At 35.4% G+C, this 18,835-nt stretch overlaps 1 protein-coding gene across 14 annotated transcripts in view; it reads right to left on the bottom strand.

The window, feature by feature from the left end:
• Window positions 1–252: 252 nt before the first annotated feature.
• Ndae1 (Na[+]-driven anion exchanger 1) overlaps window positions 253–18,835 on the bottom strand; it is a 704,613-nt gene continuing 686,030 nt past the window's right edge. For all 14 annotated transcript variants that reach the window (XR_011335338.1, XM_069842294.1, XM_069842289.1 and 11 more), the window contains one exon: window positions 253–2,455. Coding sequence is in view for 11 of the 14 variants with exons in the window: in XM_069842294.1 (XP_069698395.1) it covers window positions 2,375–2,455 (81 nt within the window). In the remaining 3 variants the exon portion in view is untranslated. The remainder of the gene's footprint in view (window positions 2,456–18,835) is intronic.

Genomic DNA, 18,835 nt, shown 5'->3' with positions numbered 1-18,835 from the left:
CTTTCAAAAGAAGAAAAATGTGAGGAGGACGTTCCTCCCTTCCCTCCCCCCAGGAACCGCCACTGGTTCCTCTATCCTTACCTTCCCTTAAGATGGAGCAGCCAATGTATAAGATGAATAATGAATGTTACTGCATCTACAACAGTACAACAAATAAAAAATCTCGCACAACGTTGAAAACCAGGAAAGACTTAAATCGCTCCTTTTGTCTCTTGTTCAGATTAAATATATAATATAAATGAAACAAGGGCGACTTAAAAATTATTTTAATAAAAAATAAAGTATAAACAGTATTAGTATTGCAAATTAAAATAAAATATTTTATTACTACAGTAAATTACCTGTGATAAAGTTCAAATGTATAACTTTTAAATTCTGTAAGCCTATTCATAGACATTAACCCTTTGAAGCGCAGTGGTTACAGTACATAACCACCTTTTAAATTTGAGTTGCCTGCCTACTTACAGTGTGATTTTTATTTCAAAACTACTGTGCTGCGTTCACTGATCCCTAGTAACTGTAGAAGAATTTTATTTTCCCTTTATATTTTGTGTTGCTCCACTAAGATGGCTGATGTTGTTGTGTATAGTTGGGGTGTGGAAGATTCGCTACGTTTTTTTATTTCAGTTGTATGCTAAAATATCACAGTTACGTAAGTTTCTATTTAGTATTATTTGTCTTTCGGTCATTTAGAACATATTTCAGTAACAAGATTGTAATTTCTTCAACACATGTGGCGTCAATATAGAAATAATGTGGTGGTTCCAAAACGTAACCACTACGCAAACAGGGTAGTTACTATATCCAACAAAATGTTCCATTTTTGTGTCAGCTTATTCATCATGGCTACAAGGAAGAGATGGTTGGTGACAATCACAAAGTGTTTTTGACAACTTTTTCACAAGCTTGAATCTGATGATCTCTAAGGAAGCAAAATATCTATGCATGTGGTACAGTTAGACATGGGTGTATTGGTTTACCACACGACGAAAGAAGAGACCGCGACATGAAACGTGGTGACAGTGATGGCCATATGTCATATGTTAGAGTGTCCTGGCTCAAGTGGAAGGATAGAAGGTCCATTCTTTTCCTTTCTAATTACCACACAACACAAGTGAAGTGGCACTTTGCCTTAATGAAACCAGAAACTGTTTCCTTTTGTATCATTCGCAATAAGTCTGAAGACATTGTGCTCTGCAGTATTGCATAGTGGTTTTACCATGAAACCACCCATTTTCTGTGTAAAAAATGGAAGTTTTTAAGATTTTTAAAATTTGAGGCACTTCTCTCAGACAAATAAAAGTTTAATTTCATTGCAAACACAATTTTTTATTTCCTTCCCAAATGCGTGCATCAAAGGGTTAATGTCAAATAAATATATTCTTGGGCTCATACAAAATGACACAATGGCACCAAAACTTGTCGCAAATTGGGATTTTCCTCTAATATCAGAGGACCCTGCATTACTCCCTGCTTTGCCTATGGCTGAGTTAACCTCGAAAATACAAACTACTTGTATAAAATGTACATTTTCTTAATATATCTTGAAATAAGGCTTGTATTACAAGTACTTCAAAATTAAACCTCCAATGAGGTCAATCTCAAAAGACTACTTACCTGATCTATAACATTTTGGTTAAAATTGTAGCAAGTAGGCCTATACAACTGAGTTCTAATGAAAATTTGCGTAACAGTATAAAATTGTACACAGATAAAATTTTAATACCATTTACATAGTGTAATCAAATAGATACACAATGATTGAGTGAAAGAATGACTAATATTGTAAAATAAAATTCAGGTTGCTTAAGAAGTTAATTATAAAATATTAATACTGGTGCCTTTTTTTATCCCCCTTGTTTGTTACTATTTACACCAGTATATGAAACAATGTTGCAACACAAGAAGTATATACCTACTGTACATATTCGGATGACATAAATAACAATTATAGCAAAATAACGTAGGAATACAGAGATTAAAATTGACATGTATGATTACAGCATTATCACAAATGATTAAAAATCATTCCCACTCAATGCAGAAGCAGGGACCAAATCAAATTAAAGTTTTCTGTTCAATATGACAACCTGTGTCACACACTATTACTCTTTGTTTCAGTAATGTGAATCACATAAAAAGATTACTAAGGAAGCATCTGAGTATATATTACTTGTGAACATAAATGTGACCTCTGCAATATTAACAGATCACTTACATAACATTAAAAATGAACGCAGAATGTCAACAGATTTTAACAGTAGAGTAGTTAGTAATATCATAAAACAAATGTAACTTCCCTGTACAACGCTGTCGTGATAAAGGTGGGCTCAACTTTTTATATATTCACTAATGGATTTTTTTCCTATGTAAGTTATACTGAAGTCTCAGCTGCATTCAAACCATTTGGTTTTTTATTCCCACTTCCGTAATCGATGGTTTGACATGAATCAATCTGTAAGAGATAAGAATTTTTTATTAGTTTCAAAAGTATCACACTTTGTATCAAGCAAAATTATAAGAGAACATTTTTGTATTTGCGTGTAATGTTCTTTTCTTGCTAGCTTTTTGTCTTTTGCCTTGACCTTTTGTACAAATTCTTAAATTATAAGGAAATGTTACAGCACAGGTCTTCCCAGCACTCACCTATACTGCTGCAACCGGTTAAAGAGCCATCAAATTTTAAATGATACTCTTTGTGTACAGGGGCGAATGCTAGTCACGAAAGTTAGGCTTGCTCTTTTATTCATAGAGGAAGATGGGAGGATATAATAATTCATAATTAATAAAAATAATCAGACCCATACAAATAATTTATTTTATAATTATGAAATCATTATGAGTCATGGATCATATTCGCTTATCAGATGTAGCAGTTCAATATAATATAACAAACATAGCCAACAAAACAGTTTATTTAGTTTTTCGACCCTTCCAACCAATGCATATTGCTGTATTGAGCTGCACTGCGTGAGCGCACATATTCTCTATAATGTCTGTCTTCTCTTGAATAGTCTTTCGGGAAAATGGATTTAATAATAAAGTTTCAATAACACACAATTCAGAACTCATTGCAATACTTCAAATTAGTGTTTAAGAATTAATAATACATGCAGCAGCTAACACAATTACATTGCACTCGCAAATCACAGCACATTCCTACTGTCAATACTGCTCTGTGTAACGTTAAATAGTCTGTGTAGCTCTCGGACCAGAGCTTCAAATAACACATAACAGAAGCATGTGCGCCTAGGATGGACTAAGGAGGAAGGCACTTGCGCGCACATCATATTCTTGCTATTTCTACATCTTTCCTGTAGCTCTGAAAAACGAGCAAGCGTTGCGATACTTGCGGTGTGCAACCTGCGGATGGTATTACGCCTATACTTACTTACTTACTTACAAATGGCTTTTACGGAACCCGAAGGTTCACTGCCGCCCTCACATAAGCCCGCCAGCGGTCCCTATCCTGTGCAAGATTAATCCAGTCTCTATCATCATACCCCACCTCCCTCAAATCCATTTTAATATTATCCTCCCATCTACGTCTCGGCCTCCCTAAAGGTCTTTTTCCCTCCGGTCTCCCAACTAACACTCTATATGCATTTCTGGATTCGCCCATACGTGCTACATGCCCTGCCCATCTCAAACGTCTGGATTTAATGTTCATAATTATGTCAGGTGAAGAATACAATGCGTGCAGTTCTGTGTTGTGTAACTTTCTCCATTCTCCTGTAACTTCATCCCGCTTAGCCCCAAATATTTTCCTAAGCACCTTATTCTCAAACACCCTGAACCTATGTTCCTCTCTCAGAGTGAGAGTCCAAGTTTCACACCCATACAGAAGAACCGGTAATATAACTGTTTTATAAATTCTAACTTTCAGATTTTTGGACAGCAGACTGGATGATAAGAGCTTCTCAACCGAATAATAACACGCATTTCCCATATTTATTCTGCGTTTAATTTCCTCCCGAGTGTCATTTATATTTGTTACTGTTGCTCCAAGATATTTGAATTTTTCCACCTCTTCGAAGGATAAATCTCCAATTTTTATATTTCCATTTCGTACAATATTCTGGTCACGTGACATAATCATATACTTTGTCTTTTCGGGATTTACTTCCAAACCGATCGCTCTACTTGCTTCAAGTAAAATTTCCGTGTTTTCCCTAATCGTTTGTGTATTTTCTCCTAACATATTCACGTCATCCGCATAGACAAGAAGCTGATGTAACCCGTTCAATTCCAAACCCTGCCTGTTATCCTGAACTTTCCTAATGGCATATTCAAGCGCGAAGTTAAAAAGTAAAGGTGATAGTGCATCTCCCTGCTTTAGCCCGCAGTGAATTGGAAAAGCATCAGATAGAAACTGACCTATACGGACTCTGCTGTATGTTTCACTGAGACACATTTTAATTAATCGAACTAGTTTCTTGGGAATACCAAATTCAATAAGAATATCATATAATACTTCCCTCTTAACTGAGTCATATGCCTTTTTGAAATCTATGAATAACTGATGTACTGTACCCTTATACTCCCATTTTTTCTCCATTATCTGTCGAATACAAAAAATCTGATCAATTGTCGATCTATTACGCCGAAAACCACACTGATGATCCCCAATAATTTCATCTACGTACGGAGTTAATCTTCTCAAAAGAATATTGGACAAAATTTTATACGACGTCAACAAAAGTGATATTCCTCGAAAGTTACCACAGTTGGTTTTGTCCCCCTTTTTAAAAATAGGTACAATTATGGACTCCTTCCATTGTTCTGGTACAATTTCCTTTTCCCAAATAGCAAGTACAAGTTTATAAATTTCGCTATATAATGCACTTCCACCCTCTTGTATTAATTCTGCTGGAATTTGATCGATACCTGGAGACTTGTACTTTTTCAGATTCCCTATCGCAATTTCGACTTCTGAAAGCGTGGGTTCGGGTATAAATGGCTCAGCAGTTTGTATTTCAATTTCGTCCCGATCATTTCTATTTGGCCTATGTACATTTAGTAATTGCGCAAAATAGCTTTTCCATCTGTTTAGGATTGATGGAGAGTCTGCAAGCAAGTCACCATTCTCATCCTTGATCACGTTTACCCTTGGCTGATATCCGTTCTTAAATTCCTTTATACCCTTATATAAATCTCGAATGTTTTTATTCTTACTATTTGTTTCTACCTCATTCAGTTTTTCCTTCAAGTAACCTCTCTTTTTATTCCTAAGTGTACGACTTGCTTCCCGTCTTTCATTGAAATAATTATCTCTCTTCTCCTCAACTGGATCCTGTAAGAATTTCAATTTTGCCTTTTTCCTTCTTTCTACTACCATGCAACAATCTTCATCAAACCACGGTTTCTTTTTCTTAGTTTCATAATAACCTATGCTCTGCTCAGCTGCAATTTTGATACTATCTCTGATATTTTCCCACACGCTATTAACATCTAATTCTTTCTCAACTTCGTCGGAACTTTCTAAAGTGGCAAACCTATTCGAAATTTCGACCTGATAATTTTGCTTAGCTTCCTCGTCCTTTAATTTCAAAATATTGAATTTAGTAATATTAACTTGCTGCTCTACTCGCTTGGCTACTGATAATCTTTCTCTTAATTCTCCAATCACCAAATAATGGTCAGAATTACAGTCTGCACCCCTGAAAGTTCGAATATCTACTATACTAGTATGTCTCCGTTTATCTATCAAGATGTGATCTATTTGGTTGTGTGTCAATCCATCTGGAGAAGTCCAAGTATATTTATGTATATCCTTATGGGGGAATGTTGTACTTTTGACAATTAAATTTTTCGATGTGGCAAAGTTGACAATATTCCAAAAATCAAAATAAATTTTAACGTATGTAATCCCATTTTGAGAAATACACATTCTACGAAAATATTGAGCTTGCGCAGCAAGCATAGCATGCCCTGAGAAATCGCCCCTGTTTGTGTAAGTCCTATCGAAAAAATTATGGTTTATTTAACGACGCTCGTAACTGCCAAGGTTATATCAGCATCGTCGGTGTGCTGGAGTTTTGTCCCACAGGAATTCTTTTACATGCCAGTACTTTTACTGACATTAGACTGTCGCATTTAGGCACACTTAAATTCCATCGACCTCAGCCGGGATCGAACCTGCAACCTCGAGCACAGAAGGCCAGCGCTATACCGACTATGCTATCCAGGCCGACAAGTTCTATGGAAACTATGTCCATACTTACACTACAAATTACTCACAAATTGAAATGTGGGTATGAGTTTTCTGTAGAACAAGAGGATTATTTCAGGCTTCATAAAACACTAAATTCCAGTATGCATTTATTGACCATATTCCAAATTACTGATATACAATTTTAATGAAATATTTCTATGTCAAGATTAATGTTTTAGTCCTACAGAAATATCTGTGATAGTTACCATTTGTTATTAATGGAGAAAAATTCGCTCCGGCACCGAGGATCGAACCCAGGACCCCTATTTCTACGCACTGGGTGCTCTAACCACTGAGCTATGCCGAAGTTCAACCCACCTTAATAACAAATAGTAACCATCGCAGATAATTCTGTAGAACTAAAAAATTAACCTTTACATAGATTATTATTCGCCTAATAGTGCATATACTGTAGGAGTCCCAGCCGCTAAGTCACTCAAATGAGTGCGCTCCTTGTGTGAGTGATTACTGCTGACTTAATATGTGTCAATTTATAAGTCGAACATGGAGTAAGGTCACTAAGGGAAAAAGAACCAAAGGAGAAAGATTCGATCTGGTATGGTGGGTTTAACTCTGGCGTAGCTCAGTGGTTGGAGCACCCAGTGTGTAGAACTGGGGGTCCCGGGTTCGATCCTCGGCACCAGAGCGAACTTTTCTCCATTAATAAGAAATATTTCTGTTGTTACAAATTTAGAATTTACGTAAGTATTTTTTAAGATTAAGAGATACTGGTACGATTGTTGTTACTTCACAGTTTGAAATTAGTGTTAACCTAATTATTATCTTCAGTGTTTAACTTTATTCAACTTTCTACTCGCAAATATATCACAATGTTCATTACTTTTAAGTTACATAATATTGATTACCATTAAATGTACAATATTTCAAATGTGTTGTAAGTGCCACATTAGCTTTTGAGGAAATATTAATTATTATTATTATCAGGGAACGGATTTATATGGACTAAAAATATATGAAATATGTAAATATATATGTAGTTATTTTTACCAAAATATGGAATTAAATATGGATTTTTACCAAAATATGGAATTAAATATGGACTTAAAATTATAAAAAAATGACTATGTACGTTAAATATTGGTACATTTTAATCAAACTAAACAAAAAATATAATGGACGTACCTTATCTTCCAATGTAGTTTCAACAAAACACAATTTTTATTGTCTGTTACCATAACAATAGGTTACAAACATTTCTTTCAAGTGCTGAAAAGTGAATCTTCTTCTATTGTCTCTGAGGATAGATTTATACTGACTAAAAGAGCGTTCGACGTCACAAGAAGTAACTGGTACATAATTCAATTTCACAATGTCTGCTGGGGATAAGTCCAAGTTAATCTTCACTGTTGATTCACCACTCATCACAGCAACAACCTTTTGTAGTTCTTCATATCCAGGGTTTTTTGAAAGTACAGTGTCCACCTTAGCTCTTACTGCATCTGCAACTTTACCTCTACCACGATTCAGTTGTTCCACAGTACTATTTATAATTTCAAAACTTTCAGATAGTGAAAGGTGCCTATTTTGGAGACTTTTGAGCGTTTTTATGATGCATGAAAATGTATGCTGAATGTGAGCTAAGTCATTCTTCACACTTATGTCACAGGTAACTGTTTTCGCAGTATCAATTGAGACTGCATCTTCAGAGTCCAATGCAAGGAGAACATTGTTAATAGAGTCTATATGTTCGGCATAATATTCAACTGCTTCTAGCCATGTACCCCATCTAGTTAAAATTGGCTTTGGTGGCAATGGAATTTCAGGGTACATTTCTTTCAACACGTTAACTCTACTGGGAGCTTTGAGAAATACTTTTTTCACTGATGAAATCAACAAATCTACTTTAGGGAAATTGTCTCTGACCACTTCTGCCACACGATGAAATGCATGCGCCACACAAGTAAAATGAGTCAATTTAGGATATACAACAGATAATGCTTGTCCAGCTTTGACCATATAAGGGGCAGCATCGCTAATAAAGAATAACACATTATCGTACATAATACCCTTTGGCCACAGGATACCCATAGCTTCGTTGAACAGTTTAACTATAGTTTTGTTATTGCACTTTTCTAGAACATCACAATGTAAAAGAATTCGTTCAGAATATTGTTCACTTAACAAACCGATAACTACATTACCAACAAGTCTACCTTCTTTGTCGGGAGTCTCATCAATGGAAACCCAAATTGAACTATCTTTAATTTCATCTCTTATCTTCTGTATTGTCTCATCGTAGATGGATGGAGCATACGTCTTCCTAAGTGTTGACTCATCCGGGATTGTATGTTGAGTATATTTTTCAAGGAATTCCCTGAAGACCTTATTCTTTAGTTTGTAGAGAGGAATATCAGCAGAGATGAGAGAACGGCACAGGTCGATGTTAAACTCAGATCTTACATTCGATGTTGTTGGTTGTGTTAAAAACAATTGTCTCTGCTTGGAATTTAGTTGTTTGTTGGCCTGATGTTTACTAGTTGTAATGTGTTGTTGCACCAGGAACTTTTGTGTAGATGATACTGCACACTGACACAAATTACAAAATAATATTTTATTGTCAGTTGATAAACCATCTTCTTTAAATTCTGAAATGTAACTTGTTAGTTTTGATTTTAAATTGACTGAATGACGTACTTTTGGCATATTTACCGTCTTTATAGTATGATTTACAAAACTGAACCTATGTGTACTCTGACTGGCATTTAACTGTTGAGCTGCACAACTGAAGTCTGTTAAAAATTTTTAATTAAATTAATACAGTTTTGTAACTTACTTTCCCATTGTTGATAGGACTGCTAATTTTCAAATAACTCTGATGTTAAAGGGATTACTGAACATGTGTTTAAATCTCTATTGTTGAAATGTATTTTTAAAAGTTAATGGAATTTTGTTTTGTTTTATTGTTAAACCTAATATAATATGGACTGTTTTATATGAAATATGGAAAATATATGGAAATTAACGAAAATATGTACTAAACTCTAAAATATGGAAAAATATGGAAAATAAAAGTAGGATTTTTCAACCCTACACATTGTGAAACATAAAGATAATGCAAAATATAAATTATATTAGCTTTATAAGTAAATATGTATTTACATATAAATCCTTTCCCTGATTATTATAAATATTATTAGTAGGCTATTATTGCGGATATGTCGCCTAAAGACGTTGGCGTGAGCTAATGCAGTCCCTGTATTCTTTCTTTTTCACTTCATTTTCCGCTCAACTAACTGAAACCAATTCATAAAAGAATCATTGAATTTAAATTTATATATCTTCTCACCATTCGTGAGCTGCCACAAGGGACAAAGAGTATTTAACCATAGAAATTTTTACAAGTTCATGAAAAACTATTAATTTTGTTTTAACAATGAAATTCTTACAAGTACATAGCTGCAAATAATTTTTTTTTTTTGAGATTAGTGGAAATATACCTATTTTTAGAAAGATAAGTGTTACAAAAAAGTAAAGAATGCTACTGAACTTAGTTTGATTTCGAATATAGGTGATTCTTCAGGAGAGCAATTGATCTTTTCAATGCAGCTAAAGTTACAATCGGAATAATAGATGTAGGTATTCCAAGCCTCTTAAACACATCTTTCATGAAGAGAGTAGCGGTACCTCTTGCTCCAACCAGAAGTCCGATTACTTCAAGCTCTTTTAGCTAGTATTTTTTGAGGTAATCGGGAATGGTAGGATTGTAGATATTCTTTTTTTCATTATCCACTTCTGCTGGCTGTTCCTCATCTGTTTCGAAACGCACAGTGGGATCAATTATGAATCCAGATCTTGTAGATTCCTTGAAAGCTATTATATCTATGCGCCGTGTACTGCCAGTGACGGAGAGACCATGTACTTCTTCAAAGGTGTTGTAATCGGTATCTTTAAGGGCAGTGGCTATAATTGATCGTACTTGGTGGTATCTAGCGATTCGCAGAGCTTCACTGTGCGGACAGGATCCCAGGACGTGTGCAAGAGTTTCAACCTCATTGTGGCAATGCCTACAACGGTTGTCCTGAGATCTTCCTGGCACAGCACGTACTGCAGCAACATTTCCAACCATTTTAATGCCATCGCGCCATTCGCTGTTGGAGAGTCCTTCGTGTTTAGAAATCTATTTGTTGGCACCAGGATAAGAGAAATGGCGTCATAAGTTTCCTTATTTTGTTGCAGTTACTAACTTCTAATTGAAGTGGAGTGCTAAAATATCACTGTAGGATACCTATACCTACCATTTGTAATATATAATATTGCACTCGAATGGCGTTAATTGAAATTTAGAAATAAATTTAATGAAGTTGATATATATTGCATTGGGTGGTTTATTCCGAGGTTTTCTCCAGTCGTGAGGCAGATGCCAGGTCGTCTAAGGCGAGTCCTCGGCCTCACCTCACTTCAGCCCCGTTTGATCTGATTACCTGGTTAGGTTTTTTCAGAGGTTTTCTCGAACCATAAGGCAAATACCAGGTAATCTGTGGTCAATTCTCGGCCTCATCTCATCTCAATACATCGCGCCAAAAAATTGTAATGTTGTAAAATTTTGACTTTTCCCACATCTTAAAGCTTCAATGGAATAAAAAAAAACTAGGAATTGTTCAATTTATCACTTTTTCTATTTATTTATCTGTTTTTTTTTTTGTAGGTACCCTAAACAATACAAAGTATCAAAAAATAGTCAGTACAGAAGTTTTGGAACTAGTTTTGTTCCTTATTATGACAATAACACTCGCATTTCTCGTCACATTTCTACCTACTACTCAAGAGGGAAGAGAATACTAGGAAGACCATTAAAATGATGGCTTGAGACACAATACTTTGTAGGACAATGATGATGATATTAAATGTGACTAGTGGCTTGTGCAGCAAATGCTGCAAACTAAGTTCATTAGACGTTAAAATAAACATTTTTCAGATTTATTTTCAATGAAGAATACCAGACATTCTGAAAGTTATTTGCTTCCATAATAATGAAAGATACTCTCTCTCGAGCCAATACTGAAGAGAACCACGCATATAAATATCTACACCACACCGCCATTAAATATATGAAAAAGACCCAACCCCACTTGATTAATAACTATAAAAATATTTGATTTTTAATAATATTGTTATCTTACGTAAGTTTTATAGCTTTCAGTAACATATACTTTATATACTACATAGCCGCCAATCAGTAAAATATAGAAATCAAAATCTAATTTAAGTTATTCTCTATATCTACTTAAATAACCCCAAAACGTTTCACTTTCATATCATCAATATAGTATTAATATGTATAATTAATGAAAAATAGTCACATCACGGAATTAACTACAATAATATTTCATTCCTAATGGTAATAATGTCATCAAACCACCTCAAATTTTGTAGTTTTTAATATCCATTACATAGCTGTACCCAGGAAATTACACACCACAGAATCAGACCTGTAAATTATTTTCAGTAAGTTAAGTTTTTAATAACCAATTTAATTTGAGCTCTAAATATGTCAGCATTCTTGCAGATCATGGCCTTCGTGTAATATTGTTTACTGTAGTGTGTGTTTTGTGTTATTCTGAAATGCAATTGGCTAGTTCTCAAAACTGACGACAGATGGATTTTGGAAAATAAGAAAATTATGTAGGAAAATTGACATTTCACTGAAAACGACTATTTTTCCGAAAAACTTCGGGTTGCAAGCTTCAAAATGAGGGGTCATTCATTAAAATCCGTTCAGCCATTTTCCCGTAATTTCCATTACCAGTTCAAATTATATATATAGATTTGGTATTGGTATTATTGATATTTTTACAGAAGTTAGGAATTGAAACTTAATAAAACAAATTTTAATCTAAAATTAATGGATGTCTAGCAAAAGTGAACTGTTTTTAAACAACATACAGTAATATGTATCATTTCTCTATAATTTAAGAATTTGTACATAAGGTCAAAGTAAAAGACAAAAAACTAGCAAGAAAAGAACATCACATGCAAATACAAAAATGTTTTTTCAAATCTTAAATCGTCTTCTCTGTATAAATGTGTTAAACTAAGCTGCCCATATTAACAATTTGTACAGTTATTACGTAAAAAGTAACAATTTAATTTGTTTACAGTCTTTTATGTTTATTAAGTAGGCCTAAATCTTACGGCCTGCAATATATTATGTTTGTTACTAAGCATTCCACAAACATTTCAAAACTTTTAAAATCTACGTATTTTGCATACCTCTACGAACTGATAACGAACACAATCCAACAGGCTGTACTAATTTCAAACAGCATTGCATTACAATACATTTACTATTCAATCATAGACATAAAGAGGAAAAATTAATACTTAATATGTTTATTTATTTTAAAGTTAATGACACCTTTATTAAGCGTAAATATTAGCTTGTTTTAAACATTTCACGAAAGAGATAAGGTTTATGATACAATCATAACTACATAACAAATTTGTATAAATATCAGTATCTTTCTAACCCGTCCAACTTTAAGTACTGGTAATAGGTTACCGGTAAGTTTATATTCATTATAATAATAATGATGAATGTAATACAGTACATAATACAAAACTAGTAATTCTGATATCTAACTGGGTTTACTGAAAATATGAATTAAGCAACAGAGATAGGAAACTAATTAAGTTGAAAAGTCATGAACAAATGGGGTATAATATAGATAACATAATCTACTATTCTAGGTTCAGGTATGACACAGGACAATTATTTATATAATTCATTTGCACATAATAACTTCAATTTCGTGCTATAAACCATAGACAGAGAGAGACATACATGTTCGAAACTCATTTTCATTCACAGGATATTTACATTACAAAAAGCTTATTTGATAAATGATAGAATTAAATGTCGCTTTCCTCAAAATGCATTAACAGTGTTCATCATTTCAAGATTTGCAGCCAAAACCTTTCTAGCACCGGTACTCAGTATCTGGACTAATGAAGTTAAAATAATCTACTTAGATATATATCAAAATTGTAAGATGATACAAGTACAATGAGCAGTTGTTATTAATGCAAGACATTATGCGAGAGACAAGAACCTTTTTATATACCACTATTTATTAAATAATAAAAAAGAACAGAAATAAAATAGAAACAGAGACGGTTTAAGTTAGTTCTGAGCACTTCAGTCTAACAGTATGATGATGATGATGATGATGACGATGATGATGATGATGATGACGAAGACGAGACAATGACAGAGAGACGAGAGAGGAACAAATGTATTAAATGTCCTTACAAAGTAAATTGAGATTGCGGGAAAGAAATTACATTAACCTCCAAGTTGACAAAGCACTTCATTTTGTAGGTCGCCATCCTACTGAAGGAAGTTCGAACAATTCTTGAAGGAGACAAGCCAAAAGATGTAACACGCTACAGGGAGAGAAGGAAGTCGTCAAGCGCCATTTGAAGCAAGACTCTACAGTAGCAGGTCTCTGTCACCTACAGGTAGATGTTAGCCATAATGTAGTAGTAAGTGGTGAGCACAGAACCCTCAATAGTCGAGGATCGAACCTGGGAATGAGTGAGTAAAGGCCTCAGTATGCTAGATGTTGAGATGCAGTTCTATTACAATTCCCCAAAGGCACAGGAAATCGAAGATTCTGTGTTGCGAACATTAACAAATTTGGAAAATTTCGACATGTATAAAATAGGAGTCTGAATAATCCGTGTACATAGGGCTCACGTGACATTTATTTTAGTGCATTAGGAAAATCACGGAAAACAATAGGCAGAATGAAACTAGCCAACTGGTTATGCGCTTCAGAATAAAATATGGGCCGAGTAACACTGAGGGCATTATTGGGGACTGGTGTGGGTAATATTGCCAGTGTATTATAGTAATAGATGGTTTTAGCAATTTCATATTGTTCTAGGGTGTTAAGTTTCTGTTTTTTTTTTGCTGGATGTGTAGTATTTTCATGTAGCTGTGGTTGGAGTTTGTAATGTGTTTTACTTAGGTTGAATTGTTGTGTAGTTTGGTTATGGCTGTGATATGTTCTTTGTAACGTGTTTGAAATGATCTTCCAGTCTGTCCAATGTAGAAGTCGTTGCAACTGTTGCATCTTGTCTGTGTCTGAGTTTACAAACTATCATGCAACAGTTGCAACGACTTCTAGATTGAATAATTTCGAGGGCAAAATTGTTCCGGGGCCGGGTATCGAATCCGGGACCTTTGGTTAAACGTACCAATGCTCTCCCATTGAGCTACCCGGGAACTCTACCCGACACCGATCCAGTTTTTCCCTTTATATCCACAGACCTCAAAGTGGGCTGACAACAGTCAAGCAACCAACATTTGAGTGCACACTAACTCTGTGTGACTTTAAATTGTGGTTTTCTGTTACGTACAGTGACGTGTATTATGCAAATTAAGCTTTCAGGAATAACTCCCTGTAAAGTTAATTTGAATAATTTCGAGGGAAAAATTGTTCCGGGGCCGGGTATCGAACCCGGGACCTTTGGTTAAACTCCCACTGAGCTACCCGGGAACTCTACCCGGCACCGATCCGACTTCTAGATTGATCAGACTGGAAGATCATTTCAAACACATTATAAAGAACATATCACAGCCATAACCAAACTACACAACAATTGAACCTATGCAGAATACATTACAAACTCCAACCACAGCTACAGTAACATAAACGACATGAAAATATTACACATCCAGCCAAAAAACCAAAAACTTGACACCCTATAACTAAAAGCCAGGTTATGAACCGACTAAACCGGAAGCAACGTTCTGTTGCTCTCCTTATAAGCTCTGTTGCCACATAGTGGCACGAGATTCAAAGAGTATTCAGCGTTTGTCACCGATATGTTTAAAATAACTACTGTATATAGTTCTCAATAACTCTATCAACAATATTAGTAATTAAAACTACTGTTTTTAAGAAAGCACGAGCTAATGATGCTGTTACGAAATGTGACTCATAATGCACGTGGTACTATAAATGGCCTGGGAAGTTTGGCTACATTGTCTCCGTGATTCTGTTGCCAGATTTTCGTTAGCAGACGACATTTTCAGTGAGGTCCAATGAAATGCTCCGTACTCCAATCCCCCATACTCAACGTGTCATCGCTGCAGAGGCTATCCCTCTAACCTGCACTTTCCTCTTGCCTTGCCAACTACTTCCTGTTTAGTCGGTTCATAACCTAGCCATGGATAAATATATTTATCCATGACCTGGCTTTTAGTATAGAACAGTATGAAATTTATAAACATACAAAAACACACCCGCATCACATCCTGAACACTCAACACAATTTCAAAACACACACCCTTTTCGACACAATCATGAACACACTCAACCACAATAGAAACCAGAAGATAGCGTGGGATCTCCACTGGTTTTGGACAATGAAGCACAAGAATTCGAAACTAGTCAAGCAAAGTAAATCATAAATATTAACACAGTAAAGAAATTTACAATTTAATCAGTGATATATAAGTGTTAAAAGTATATATAGAAAAATGAAAAACCATTATTCTGACGAAACAAGAAAATTATATATCAATCTATCAATCTATAATATGGTGTCGCGGTCTAAGGCATCCCGCCTAGGACTCGCGTTACGGAATGCGCGCTGGTTCGAGTCCTCATGGAGGAAGAAATTTTCTCATGAAATTTCGGCCAGTGTATGGGACCGGTGCCCACCCAGCATCGTGATGCACTTGGGGAGCTAGGATAGGTAGCGAAATCCGGTTGCGAATACCAGCTATAACGGCTGGGAGGATCATCGTGCTAACCACACGATACCTCCATTCTGGTTGGATGATCGTCCACCTCTGCTTCGGCATGTGGGCGTGAGGCCAGCAGCCGGCTGGTCGGTCTAGGCCCTTCACGGGCTGTAGCGCCACGGATTATTATTATTATTAATCTATAATATAGATCAGAGTTTTTCAACCTTTTTTCACATATGGCACACTACATTTCTAATTCCAAATCCTGCAGCACACTCATTTGATCTAAACCAGTGGTTCCTAACTAGGAGTTAATTTGTTTTCATGAAAACATGTAAAATACGATTTTTTTAGGGTTGGTCCATAGTGACACTTGTGGCTTAAGAGACAGCAGTTGCGGGTTTTTCTCGGAGTTCTCCCATTTTCCCATATTAGACATTGATGTGAAATGTAGCTCTCTGAAGAGGAAGAGAGAGCTATATAGAAGCAAGAGGAACAGGAGAGAGAGAGAGAGAGAGAGGGAGCAAAACAGTGTGAAGAGAAAAGAGATGAGGAGAGGGGTAGAAAAATAGGTAAATAATTGATTAAATGGCGATCTTACTCGTGTTAATTATGTAAGCATTTGCGGCTTACAGCTGTTTCGGTGCTACTTGACACCATCCTCAGAGCCTTCTGTGTCTCGGCGCCATCTCAACTTCGCTGCCTGTTGTGTGGGTGCGTTCATGTGATGAAGAGTTGTGTCAAATAGTGTGTATGTTCTGAAATTGATCTGTGTGTTGAGAATTTGATTAGGGTGTGTTTTTAGTGTGTCTGTATATTTCATATTGTTCTAGTGTGTTAAGTTTTTGGTTTTTGGGTTGTATGTGTAGGATTTCCAAGTCTGTATTTATGTTATTGTATGTGTGGTTAGCATTAGTTATGTGTTCGGCATGTGTAGTTCATATTATTCCAGTGTGTTAAGTTTTTGGTTTTTGGGTTGTATGTGTAGGATTTCCAAGTCTGTATTTATGTTATTGTATGTGTGGTTAGCATTAGTTATGTGTTCGGCATGTGTAGTTCATATTGTTCTAGTGTGTTAAGGTTTTGGTTTTTGGGTTGTATGTGTACACATACAACCCAAAAACCAAAAACTTAACACACTAGAACAATGTGAAATATACAGATACACTAAAACACACCTTAATCAAATTCTCAACATACAGATCAATTTCAGAAAACACACACTATTTGACACAACTCTTCATCACACGAACGCACCCACACAACAGGCAGCGAAGCTGAGATGGCACCGAGACACAGAAGGCTCTGAGGATGGTGTCAAGTAGCACCGAAACAGCTGTAAGCCACACATGCTTACATAATTAACACGAGTAAGATCGCCATTTAATCAATTATTTATATTCAAGTGTTAAAAGTAATGCACGAAAGATTCAACATGAAAAATAGGTAGATTGAGAATGATCCATCCTCATCACTGGGAATAAAATTCACACTTTCGAAATTAATTATTACAATACTTGGATAGAAGACAAAAAAAATTGTCACATGTTTGACGAAGTTATTGTCTAAAATCATTTTCAACAAATAAACAACAGTTAAATTAATAATATTGCTTTACACAATGACACAAATACAACAAGCACAAAAATAAATATTGGTAAAGGGGTGTTAAAATTATAATATACTGCTCAAAAAAATTAGCGTAACAGGTTTTTTGTCTGCTGTAAATTCTTGGTATAATGCAATAGCTGTATCACCATTTGCGTTAACATCTTTTCTATTCAGGCAGCGAAGTTGAGATAGCGCCGAGATCTAGTAGGCTCTGAGGATGGTGTCGAACAGCACCGAAACAGCTGTAAGCTGCACATGCTTACATAATTAACACGAGTAAGATCGCCATTTAATCAATTATTTATATTCAGGTGTTAAAAGTAGTGTACGAAAGATTCAAAATGGATCATTAATTTCAGTCTGAGTTTATTCACATACTGTGGTTAAACATTAATATTATCGAACATTATAATGAATATCATAACAATTAAACTAATGTAATTTACCAGTTGCAGTGTAGGCCTAGAACTCGTAGATAAACTAAAAATAAAGTCAGCTGAGTTTCAGGAAAACTTAACAATTTGAATTTATCCATTGGGATACAGCTGTACTCCACCCAAATAACTGTGTCACAAAAAAGAATGTGCCTAACGAAGGGTTAAAATATATACAAAATAAGTTAAGAAAAGTGTTTGAGCACAGAATTCTTGCTAATTAAATGCGAAAAATAAATGTAATGTGTTAAAGAATTTTTAGGGTGCTATTCATAGACATTTCGCAGCACGCACTACGAGCGTACTAAGCTAGCCCCGGCTATCGACTGGTTACTTGTACAGAATTCAAATCATATCCTATCGCTAACACTGGTTTATGAATACGAAAAACGCTGATCATCCACCGCAAACCCGCGCTAAAAATGTCTATGAATATGGCCCTTATTGTTTAAGTATAAAATCTATTTTTGATCACCCGCCCACAACCTTGCTTTTTAAATTTAGTATTCTTATTAAAGTTATGTTTCACAGACTCCACAGATCGACCAGTGGCGGTTCCTCGGGGGAGGGAAGGGAGGAACGTCCTCCTCACATTTTCTTTTTTTGAAAGTAAATACCAAATAAAATATGTGCCTTGAAATTCGAGGAAGACTCGATAATTTTTAAGTTCACAGCTATAAGAAAAACTCGGTTGATCGAGTTTTAAATGACGCGCGCTCATGTGCTGTAAAAAACTGTGAGAAAGATGCGAGATTGTCTGTGTTGAGGAAAGGCACTCCATTCCTCCTCTACTGCAGTTAACACACATAGACAACAGTGCACTAGCAGCCAGAGAAAGAAGCAGAGTTTTAAAGCAAG

The sequence above is a fragment of the Periplaneta americana genome, chromosome 12 (genome assembly GCF_040183065.1).
Source record: "Periplaneta americana isolate PAMFEO1 chromosome 12, P.americana_PAMFEO1_priV1, whole genome shotgun sequence".
Lineage (NCBI taxonomy): Eukaryota > Metazoa > Arthropoda > Insecta > Blattodea > Blattidae > Periplaneta > Periplaneta americana.
Note: the sequence above shows the minus strand (reverse complement) of the source record. Positions and strands in the feature narration are given on the sequence as shown.